At 43.4% G+C, this 12,088-nt stretch overlaps 2 protein-coding genes across 2 annotated transcripts in view; one reads left to right on the plus strand and one right to left on the minus strand.

Moving 5' to 3' along the window:
- LOC141302108 (uncharacterized) overlaps positions 1 to 12,088 on the plus strand; it is a 98,174-nt gene that overhangs the window by 50,918 nt on the left and 35,168 nt on the right. The gene's annotated exons all lie outside the window — the stretch shown is intronic.
- The window catches only part of LOC141302107 (uncharacterized), a 57,517-nt gene that overhangs the window by 3,142 nt on the left and 42,287 nt on the right, over positions 1 to 12,088 (minus strand). The window contains 1 exon segment of the mRNA XM_073832299.1: positions 3,144 to 3,169. Coding sequence (XP_073688400.1) covers positions 3,144 to 3,169 — 26 coding nt within the window.

Here is a 12,088-nt window from a genome sequence, read left to right on the forward strand (position 1 = left end):
TATATTAATCTCTCCAGAACCACCCACGATATCAGACTGATGATGACAGTTCATCTAGTAGTAGTGGAGCAGTGCCAAATCTAACTCAAAGAAAGCTAGGTTTCACCAGCTAGAGGCCACCAGAATTTGTTGCGCTTGCCATGAGGCCAGAGAACATTGTGGAAGGTGAAGGTTTTAAAGAATTAATGTTTACACTTAACCCAGGATAAACCGTTCCGAAAAGAGAAATGGTTATGTATGCAGTGGATGCAAAATACATGTCCATATGGGCAGAAGTTTTCAGGTTAATAAACATTGCAAAGCAGTCAGTCTCACCACAGATATTTGGACCTCACTGCAAGTGGAGGAATATCTGACAGTTACGGCCCACTTTTTTACTAAAGACTGGCAACTGGAAAATTAGCTGTTTCAACAGCAATGTGATGAAAAAATATGGATGGACAATAATTTATAACTTACAGTTTACGTACATTAGAAAACACTTCCTGATATGCTATTTTATTAAAATGTACGCGTTATTTAAAAACTTACCCGTTATTTTATTAAAATAACATATCAGGAAGTGACTGGTTTTCTAATGTACGTAAACTGTAAGTTATAAATTATAGTCCATCCATATTTTTTCATCACATGCTGTTGAAACAGTAGTGTTCTTATACTTATGAAAATTAGCCATTGTTGCAAGCAGATATACCACAGAAAAGATCCTGGCATCCCTAAAGATGAACTGTTCTTTAAATCAATGTGTATAATAGACAAAATCCCTTTAACCAAACAATAATAATAATAATAATAAAAATAAAAATATTAGTTAATGGTTCAAGTCATTTATGTTAAATTTGGTAACACCAGGAATCAGTGATTGTTTCCATAGGTAGAGTGCCTTGCGAAAGTATTCATACCCCTTCATTTTTTTTCATGTTATGTTGCTGCCTTAAAGTTTTCATTTAGGGAAAAACAAAAATGTGTCTTAAAAATATTCTGGTATAAACAGGACAGGAGGAGGCACTGCAATGAGGTTTTGTAATAAAGGCAGACAAAGGTTAGTGCTGCCACTACATTTTTAAAATTTGTTTAAAATGTGTTTTTTTAGGCCATTGAGGAAAGATGTCAGCGAATAGCCACCCATGTAGAGGCCCTAGATGGAGAAGTTTTGAAATGCAAATATCCCAATGGATATGTAAACATTCATCATGTCTGAGCTAATTCAGGTAAGAAGTTCTGTGTGAACTTCCATGTCCAAGTCCAAGTTCCTTATTTTTCTTGTTTTAATTGACAGTTGCCATCTTGGGTCTTGCATTTTCAGGTCTTGTTTGATTTTACTGCATAAGATGAAATATCCACTGAAGTTTTCAAGGTCAGGGAAGCTGCATCTTTAAAAGATGTTGAGAGCACTTCTACTGGGTTAATTGCAGATCACGGGATAAAACCATCCTCTACTTTGTACGTCCTTTGGACGTCAGCTTTGGATAATCTGGTAAATTAACATTGCAGTTTTGCTTCAACAAAAGGTCTTCTTGATCATTATTTTGGGAGGTGCACTATGTCGGCCTACTGTTCATTCATAAACTGAAAACATCATAGCATAGACCAAAAGATCGATTGGAATTTAAGAATCAATATTGGTTCATAAAAATAAGAATCTGTTAAAATCGAAAAATCGATTATTTATTTTTAACTGTGGGGTGTAGTGTTAAACATGAAAAGTGATGCACAGTCTCTATTCATTTGCTCTCTTCATAAATAAATAAATCCATAAATATGTATATGCAGGTATGTACCAAAAAAATTAGAATATCGAGGGAAAGTCCATTTATTTCAATAATTTGTTTCAAAAAGTGAAACTTGTATGTTATATTAGTTCACTACACACAAAGTGAAATATTTCAAGCCTTTATTTGTTTCAATTGAGATGATTATGGATTAAAGACAAAAAAAAAAAAAAAAAAAAGACAACTCCAGTATTTCACAAAATTAGAATATTTCATGTGACCAATAAAAAAGGATCTTAAACCTTCTGAAAAGTCTGTTACTGTATTATAATTGCTGTACTATATTATGTCCTCAGTACTTTGTTGGGCCTCCTTTTGCACTAATTCCAGCATCAAGGCGGCGATCAGCCGTTGACTGCGATCAGCCAGTTGAGGTGTTATGGAGCCCAAGTTGCTTTGATATTGGCCTTCAGCTCGTCTGCATTTCGGGGTCTCTGTTCCCTCATCTTCCTTTTGACAATACCCAATAGATTTTCAATGGGGTTTAAGTCAGGCGAGTTTGCCGGCCAATCAAGTACAGTTATTCCATGGCTATTAGCCTTTTTCACACATCCATGTTTTTGGCTTCCGGATTGGTACTCACAGGGTAAAAGTTTTTCCGTTGACAGCAGTGGCCGTATTTAATATGCGTAAATATGCGTTTTTACAAAATAGATAGGCTACTATGATCTATACCGGGGTTTTACTCTAAAAATAGCAAACATTTTTTCAAAACTTTGTGTCAGCTTCTGGTCATCACAAAGACTATGTTTATTTAATTATGAATGATAGCACTTATAATACAGTAGTTTTGAGTTTTGCCGTTCTGTCTATTTTGTGCTGGCTGTGCATTATGACTCTTCACGTCAGTTTTTTTTTTTTTCGCGATTATTAATGTTGTTATTATTATTAAAGTAATATTGTATTTTCTACTTGCTCTCCTTTGCATTAGCTATTCATTTTACGGTGTAAATGTCATTGCATAATGTGCCCAGGGATATACATAATAAAATAATATAATACTAAACAAGACAATACTATCATCCGGACACAGAATCGTTTAATTTAATTTTGGGAAAATGTGCATTTGGATATAAAAGGCTCTCAATTGCTGTCATAATTTACCACGATGAAGTGATTCGAGGGAAATGACTGAGTAAATTGAGAAAATAGCTTAAATATACCAGAGATTGAGAACAGAAACTATAGCTGGCACTATGTTGCGCATATTATATTGACGATTCAGTAGTCCGAGTGCCCATATAAATCACAAACAAGTAAAAATGTTGTTTCTTTGTTTATTATATAACAACAACTTGGAAAACAGACAAAACAGAAAAGGTAAAAGCCATTATTTGAGACAAGAGCATATTAATATAATAGGCGCAGAACTGTAGCGGAACTGACTTTACCCTGCGCTGACATAATTTCCAATTTTTGTGAAAAAGGCTTATTAAACTAGGTACTGCTAGTGGTACTGCAAGCTTTTTGGATCTGCCAGTGAAATAATGCTAATGTTTTGTGTAGTTTACAGCTGCTCCAGTCGTTCAAACCGAGAAAAGGGAAAGAGGTTCTCTTACGAGAGGTCTCTTGTACTGTGTAAGTATCTTACGCTAGGGGAAAATCCTTTTCTGCGAGATATTGAAGCCAAAAATTATCCTTAATTTTGAAATAATGTAAAGCGCATTGCAGCAGCATACAGACATAGGCGAAACAGCTTGCGCGCCTATTGGCTGCTCTGCGGCAACTGCAGCAGCCTATAGAGCGAGGCCTGGCGCGACGCCAGATCCAATGGGGGCATTTCGCGCCCACTGCGTCGCTTCCTGACAAAAAGGGCGTGGTCTAGGCCTATAATACCGCTCGCAGGCAGCTATTATCTGATTTTTCATCCTTCAAGCGAAGCACACGCATCGCTGGAGCCGGAGAAGAAGCCGCCGTCGACTGCAAGCATCTCAGCGGGACGAGCCACTGAAGCTGCTGGCCACGCCGCCTTCCGTGCCTTCCTGCTGCGCTTTCCGGCGCCTATATCCTTTATAATCTACAGTGTGTGTCACCGCTGCGATACACACTGTTTCTCTAAAAAGAGCAAAGCGTCTTTTTAAAGATGCCTTCCTGCGGCTCGTGCAGATGCCAATGGCGACTCTGAGGACTCGCCTGGCTTTCTTCAATGAGGCTGCTCCCCCGACTGCCGTGGTGTCGCCCCGTAAAAAGCGCCGTGCCCAGCGGGCCCCGGATCCTTCCCCCAGCCGACAAAGCTCGCCGGGTCGCCCGCCTGCTTCATTGACCTCATCAGCCTCTGTTCCGGATGTAAAGCGGCCGCTGTCTGCCACCGCTTCCATCGACGCCGCTGACGAGGGGGCCATGAAGGAGGAAGAGGATTTCCGTTTCCCACCAAAAGGGGAACGCGCAGCCCACTTATGTCTGCCCTCCGCTGGACGGCGTGCTAAGTCGGCCCTCCCCTCTAAAGCTTGCCGTCAGACGTCAAACCTGCTCCGCCGCGCTTTTGCCGTCGCCAAGCCGCATCAGCGCTGCGTAACATGGCCTCTCACCGTTGCTGAGAGGCACCCGTGGCTAACGCTTTCTGACATGTCTGAGTCTGAGCGTACCGTGTTTCTCGACGCGCCGCTCTCACCCGCTGGCCTATTCGGATCTTCTGTCAGGCTCAAGGCGCGAGACCGTGTTCACGCTCGTCTGGCCGCCGCCCCGCCAGACGGGGCCCCTGGATTGAGTTGAAACCTGAGCCTCCGAAATCGTCCTAGCACAACTAGGAAAACGACGGTGTACGAGTCCCGCTGTCGCCGGACCCCCACCAAAGTTATTCGGTTAAGCTTCGGTTCAGGATGCTCACGACCAGAAAAAATCCTTGCGCAAGTTCGCCAAGGAGACTGGTTCGTGTCAGTGGATCTGAAAGACGTGTATTTTCAAATACAGATAGCGTCACGTCACAGGCGATTTTTGAGAATCACCTTTGAGGGCCAGGCATATCAGTACACAGTCCTGCCATTCGGTTTGTCCCAGTCACCCCGTACATTTACGAAGTGCATGGACGCAGCGCTCGTTCCTCTCAGACTGAAAGGCGTGCGCATACCAGGGGCGGATTGGCCATCTGGTAATTCTGGCAAATGCCAGAAGGGCCGCCCCATTTTTAAAATGTGGGCCGGTCAGTTTTTTTTTTGTTTGTTTTTTTATATGTATTGTTTTTACATGCAGGCAGCTCTTATCTCTTGCAAGATGTGAATATTATGATGATGATGATGATAATAGTAATAATAATAATAGTAATAATAATAATAATAAATGTTAAGCATTTGGCCCAATCGGCGACGGCCAGCTGGTTTCGAGATGGGCCGACCCAATCAGAGGTTACGCGTAACGCGGATGTAATCAAAATCTGGCAAGAATGTCAAACAGTAAGTGCAACACAAGCTAATTGTCAATCGTGGACCGTAAAAAAAGGAAAGGCCGTGCCGAAAAGCTTTGAGAAAGCAAAAAAATGGCTCTAAAATCAGACGCTGCCAAATGCAAATATACATTCACGCTACTTCTGACAGTTTTTGACAGTAACGTACACTGTGTTTAACAGTTGTAAGCTTAGCGTAGAACTCCCGTACATTTTAAAACGTCATTATCAGCAGATAACGTGGGATTTAGGATATAGACTGCTGTATGCTACTAGCAATATTGTCTAACATGCAAAATAATCTATAGCTATAGCCATAGTAATGTAGGCATTTGTAGTGAACTCTGAGTACATAGCTAGTCTTTAAAGCAAAACATTAAATACATGCATAGGTTACAGTATGTAATTAATCCTTAGGTAGGGTGGAACATAGACTTCTATTACAGGCAATAGTGTAATATATCTATGGAATAGTTAGACAATGTAAAATGAGACATTGGCTTGCTTATGTTGTCCCTTGACTGAATCGTGTGTTCAGCTATTCAAAACTAGAATGTTTCTGGACCCAGTGCAGATAGCTCAGCTGCTGCAGCAGAGTCAAGTATCATGGAGGTAGGAAGACAGCAGTGAGAGAGGAACACCGTGAGAGACCAGCAAGAAGCATTGACACAATGATAGAGGAACAAGTATAATCACAGATAGCCATACAAACATATTAAAATTGCAGAGTTACAGAGTTAAAATGGATGAGAAGATGTAGAATCAGACAGAGAGTGTGTACAGTCATGGCCAAAATTTTTGAGAACTACATAAATATTGGAAATTGGAAAAGTTGCTGCTTAAGTTTTTATAATAGCAGTTTGAATATATTCCAGAATGTTATGAAGAGTGATCAGATGAATTGCATAGTCCTTCTTTACCAAGAAAATTAACTTAATCCCGAAAAAAACCTTACACTGCATTGTTAAGAAGGCTTCAGGGCATCCAAGAAAGTCCAGCAAGCGCCAGGATGGTCTCCTAAAGAGGATTCAGCTGCGGGATCGGAGTGCCACCAGTGCAGAGCTTGCTCAGGAATGGCAGCAGGCAGGTGTGAGCGCATCTGCACACACAGTGAGGCCAAGACTTTTGGAAGATGGCCTTGTGTCAAGAAGGGCAGCAAAGAAGCCACTTTTCTCCAAAAAAAACAAAAAAAAAAAACATCAGGGACAGATTGATCTTCTGCAAAAAGTATGGTGAATGGACTGCTGAGGACTGGGGCAAAGTCATATTCTCCGATGAAGCCTCTTTCCGATTGTTTGGGGCGTCTGGAAAAAGGCTTGTCCGGAGAAGAAAAGGTGAGCGCTACCATCAGTCCTGTGACATGCCAACAGTAAAGCATCCTGAGACCATTCATATGTGGGGTTGCATCTCATCCAAGGGAGTGGGCTCACTCATAATTTTGCCCAAAAACACAGCCATGAATAAAGAATGGTACCAAAACACCCTCCAACAGCAACTTCTTCCAACAATCCAACAACAGTTTGGTGAAGAACAATGCATTTTCCAGCACGATGGAGCACCGTGCCATAAGGCAAAAGTGATAACTAAGTTGTTTGGGGGACCAAAACGTTGACATTTTGGATCCATGGCCTGGAAACTCCCCAGATCTTAAAACTTGTGGTCAATCCTCAAGAGGCGGGTGGACAAACAAAAACCCACTAATTCTGACAAACTCCAAGAAGTGATTATGAAAGAATGGGTTGCTATCAGTCAGGATTTGGCCCAGAAGTTGATTGAGAGCATGCCCAGTCCAATTGCAGAGGTCCTGAAAAAGAAGGGCCAATACTGCAAATACTGACTCTTAGCATAAATGTCATGTTATAGTCGATAAAAGCCTTTGAAACGTATGAAGTGCTTGTAATTATATTTCAGTACATCACAGAAACAACTGGAACAAATATCTAAAAGTGTGAAAACTAATATTTGTGTCATTCTCAAAACTTTTGTCCACAACTGTACTATGTCAACACAGAAACAAGGAGAAGCCAAGACAGTGGCAATAAAGAACAACACTGCAGAGAATGACATATATAGTTATTTGTGAATAAAAGTATGCTGAAATGTTGCTAGTGCTGCATGTCCATTAGTGTGTGTGTGTGTGTGTGTGTGTGTGTGTGTTACTCCTATCAAGTAATAGTAGACAAACGGCATAAACAGACAGCACGCGGACTCTACAAGATTCAAATATAATTTTTTTATTGAGTTTTTACTGTATGTATAAATTTGTTATAAATGGGTTGTTTTTTGTTCCAGTCACATACATTAAATGTTTAAATATCTATTACATATGGTACTGTTTATATTATTTCATCATCTGTACACCAATATAAGTAGTGAATGTGCGTGTCCGTGGGTGGGGCTGTGTCGGTGTGGTAATGTGGGCTGGTATGGCTACAGTGCCAGGGCTGAATTTTTGTCCCAGTCCGCCCCTGGCGCATACTGAACTATTTGGACGATTGGCTGATTCTAGCGCAATCTCGCTCAGTGCTCGTGGAGCACACGAGCATGTTACATGCCACCAGCGAATATATGATGAACTCCGTAAAGGAGTATTAAACACGATCACGCAGGCTAGAGCCCCTTCTACGAGACGGCTCTATTCCTCAAAATGGTCAGTGTTTTCGGGTTGGTGCGCAGCCCGCGGCTCGTCACCCACTGACTGTGGTGTGACGGAGGTGCTTTCCTTTCTACAAGAGCTGCTGGACAAGGGCAGAACCCCGTCCACGCTCAAAGTCTATGTGGCGGCCATAGCAGCGTTTTCGAGGACAACGCTAGGTCAGTCAATAGGAAGGAACGATTTAGTTATTCGCTTCCTGAGAGGAGCTAGAAGACTGAATCCCCCCAGACCTCCCTCAGTCCCCGTATGGGACCTTTCTGTGGTACTAGAGGCCATGAAAGGTGGACCATTCGAGCCTCTGCAGACGATCGATCTGTAATACCTGTCTCTTAAGACTGTGTTTCTGCTGGCTCTCGCTTCAGTGAAGCGCATAGGGGACTTGCACGCGCTCTCCGTGGGCGCGACGTGCATGGAGTTTGGACCTAATGACTCTAAAGTCATACTCAAACCCAAGCATGGTTACGTTCCAAAATCCCTCAACACACCGTTTAGGGCACACGTCATCGCTCTGTCAGCCCTACCGGTCACTGATGAGGAAATGGATGCGAGCCTCCTATGCCCAGTCAGGGCATTACAAGCTTACGTGTCTCGCTCGTCTGCTTTTAGGCAGACAGAACAGCTTTTTGTTTCGTTTTATGGGCATCCCAAGGGACTGGCCGCGTCGAAACAGAGCCTATCCAGATGGATAGTGGATGCTATTGCGCTGGCATATGTTTCCAAGGGCATGCAGTGCCCGCTGGGTGTCAGAGCACATTCCACGAGGGGCGTGGCCTCATCGTGGGCTTGGTCGAGTGGGATTGCCTTGCAAGATATTTGTACGGCGGCGGGCTGGGCCTCTCCGTCTACATTTATAAGGTTTTACAACCTGGAGGTTCCCGCTTTACAGGCCAGGCTGCTGTCAGTCTAGATAATCAGTGTTGTCTGACCTGATGCTATCAGCTCGGAATGCTGCGTCTACTGAGCACAGCTCTAGGGTCGACAGTGAAAGTAGTAGCACAAGATGTGCCTGGGCAAACTGTGTAAAGACCCATATTTCCACGTCAGTTCAGGCCGTAACCCGTAACCTGTATGTACGTTAAACTTAGCGTCTGAGTGACGCTGCACTATGTGGAAGAGGGAGTCTTCCCCGGACTCCCTGTGAGTTCTATATGTGATAATGAACTATATGAACCCCGGGCTTTCGCCCTTGGGTCTTTGGTGTCAGATCTCAGCATGCACGGCGTTTTACACTGGGTCCCCTAGCGTAAGATACTTACACAGTACGAGAGACCTCTCGTAAGAGAACGTACTCGGTTTCTAACGTAACCTCGGTTCTCTCTAGAGAGGGAACGAGTACTGCGTTGTAACACTCAGCCAAGTCAGGCAGGCTACACAAATAAAAGTTAGTTCGGTAATCCCTCTCTCAACCCTTATTCAAGGGGATTTATACAGAATAGACAAACAACATGAAGATTGGATACCATCCCAAAGTGTATTTACAGTGCAAACGACCAATACTAATAACGACAACATATGAACATATACAACATATAGTATGAGCGTGTGTAAACTCCAAAAATAGTCCAATGTTTGTGTATGTGTGTGCGTGTGTACGATTTGCTTCGGCCTCACCGGTGAAGCATTTGAGTCCTTGAGCACGAAGACGAGGAACAGCGCTGTCCTGTAACAGAATCGCCCGAAACACAGTCCAACCAGATCGTAATCCTCAGCGAGATTAATCCACCAGTGCAGTATTTCCACGAAGGCTGATAATCACAGGTAAAGACAGCTTTAACGATCGTATAGCCAGAGAGCCCTCTGGAACGCTGAAATGCCGGCTTCTTTTATCGGAAGTGTATAATCAGGTGTTTTAGATGACCTGACGTAGCGCGGCAGAACTCTCACGATACAAGAACAGGGGAAACCACATTTTGCGGGGCAATACAGACAAGGGGATAAAATTTCACCAGCAGATACAAATAAATAAGCAATTTAGCAATTCATTAACTGCTTATAAATATCCCTCTTATGTGGCCGTGCTACATAGATTCCCTCCCCCCAGCCAACGGCGTCTGAGGTGAGCATCCATAATAACGCTTCAAATTAACCACATTTATTACGTCCGTTTTTGGTGGGTTGCCCCAGCAGACCGTGTAATTTATTGGCCCTGTTTTACTTTTAATTTCAGCTGGACCCTCCCACTTAGGCGCTAGCTTGGCGGAGAATTTATTAGAGGCACTGGAAAGATGATGGGTTTTTAACCAGACTAGGTCACCCGATTGAAACTGCACATTTTTTCTACGGTAATTATAATACCTAGCTTGTTTGGCTTGGCTCATCCTCATCCTGTTTTTCGCCTCCTCCGCCATGAGGTTCTGTCGTTCTATCAGGGTGTATGCAGCTTGATCAGGTGAAGGTGATCGGTGGATTAGGCGTTCCAGCGGTCCCAGCATTTGCCTGCCCAACATGAGCTCCGCAGGTGTCCTTCCGGTGCTTTCCTGCTGGGCTGTGTTGATGGCATAGCGGAATTCTGGAAGCCATTGGTCCCAGGTTTGGTGTAGTTTTCCGACATAGGCAGCAATCATGGTTTTTACAGTCCTGTTTACTCTTTCTGTTAGGTTTGCTTGTGGGTGGTAGCTGGTGGTAAGTTTTTGGACACAACCCCATGTCTTACACAGATCACCCAGAATGCTGAAAGTGAACTGGGGCCCTCTGTCCGACACTAGGTGCTTTGGGACCCCCCAACGAGTAAAAATCTCTTCCTGGAGAATTTTCACTATTTTCTGGGTCTTAGCATCCCGAAGTGGAAACATCTCCACCCACTTTGTGAAATAATCCACAACAACAAGCAGGTAAGTGTTACGTTTTTTACTAGTGGGGAATGGACCCATTAGATCCACGCCTAGGGTGTGTCCAGGCTCTGTTACTTGTGAACTTTGGAGAAGTCCCGATGGTTTAGTATTACTGGGTTTGTATTTCTGACATACCTCACAGCTCTTTACATATTCCCAGACATCTTTCCTGATGGACGGCCACCATGCTACCTCCAAGATTTTCAGCAGGGTTTTTAACTGACCAAGATGGCCTCCTAACGGATTATCGTGGTAGTAGTACAGGAAATCTGTTTTTAGGGCTTGAGGTACTACCAGCTGATATTTTTCTCCCTTTGTTTTTAAAGGTACTTTGCGGTAATACACCCCTTGATGTTCTTCAAAGGTGATGGATTGTTCTTTGACTGCACGTGGTTGGATGCCTGGCTGAAGGTGAGTGCTGATATTCTCTGACCGTTGAGCTTTAGCTATTTCTTCCAAGGAATGCGGTAAGGTCTTCGCATGATGAGATGACATTGAAAGGCAAGGGGCAGCATTATTAGAATGTGGCTCATAAATCCTGGATAAGGCATCCGGACCGGTATTGAGGCAGCCTTTCCTGTGATGCACTTGAAAGTTGAATTGTTGAAGTCGGAGAGTCCAGCGAGTGAGACGAGAGGAGGTTTTGGGGCAATTGAAGGCCCAGGTGAGTGCAGCATGATCTGTGAAGACGTCAAAAGGCCTCCCCTCCAGGTAATGCCTCCATTTTTCCACAGCCTAGACCACAGCTAGACATTCTTTTTCAGATGTGCTATAATTTTTTTTCAGCCCCTGTTAAGGTCCTTGATGCATACGCCACCACGTTTTCTCCTTCCTCAGACTGTTGGGTGAGGATAGCCCCAAGTCCTACATCGCTTGCGTCTGTGTGGACTTGGAACGGCTTGTTGAGGTCCGGCTGTATGAGTACAGGTGAGTTTTGTAATGCTTGTTTAAGTGAGTGCACACTGTCTTGACATTCTGGCGTCCAGTCCCACTTAACTCCTTTCTTTTTAAGATGGTTCAGTGGACCAGTGATGTCAGCAAAGTGGGATATGAACTTATGATACCATCCTGCCAAGCCCAAAAATCTTTGCAGAGTTTTAAGATCTTGTGGAGGAGGGAAATCCGCAACAGCCCTAGTCTTCTCCGGGTCAATCTCCACGCCCTTAACGGAGACAATATGGCCTAGAAATTTGAGCTGGCGTTTGAAGAAGTGACATTTCTTCATGTTAAGCATTAGGTTGGCTTGGGTAAGTTTCTGAAAGACAGTATTGAGATGTTGAATGTGCTGCTCTGCGGTTTTTGAATAGATAATGATATCGTCAATATAGACGAAACAAATCTTCCCTCTTAAATCGGCCAAAACTCTCTCCATCAGCCATTGAAAGGTAGCTGCAGAGTTCCTGAGTCCATAAGGCATAGACTTGAATTGAAATAGCCCTTTGGTGGTAAT

This window comes from Garra rufa, chromosome 25, assembly GCF_049309525.1.
Source record: "Garra rufa chromosome 25, GarRuf1.0, whole genome shotgun sequence".
NCBI classification, from domain to species: Eukaryota; Metazoa; Chordata; class Actinopteri; order Cypriniformes; family Cyprinidae; genus Garra; species Garra rufa.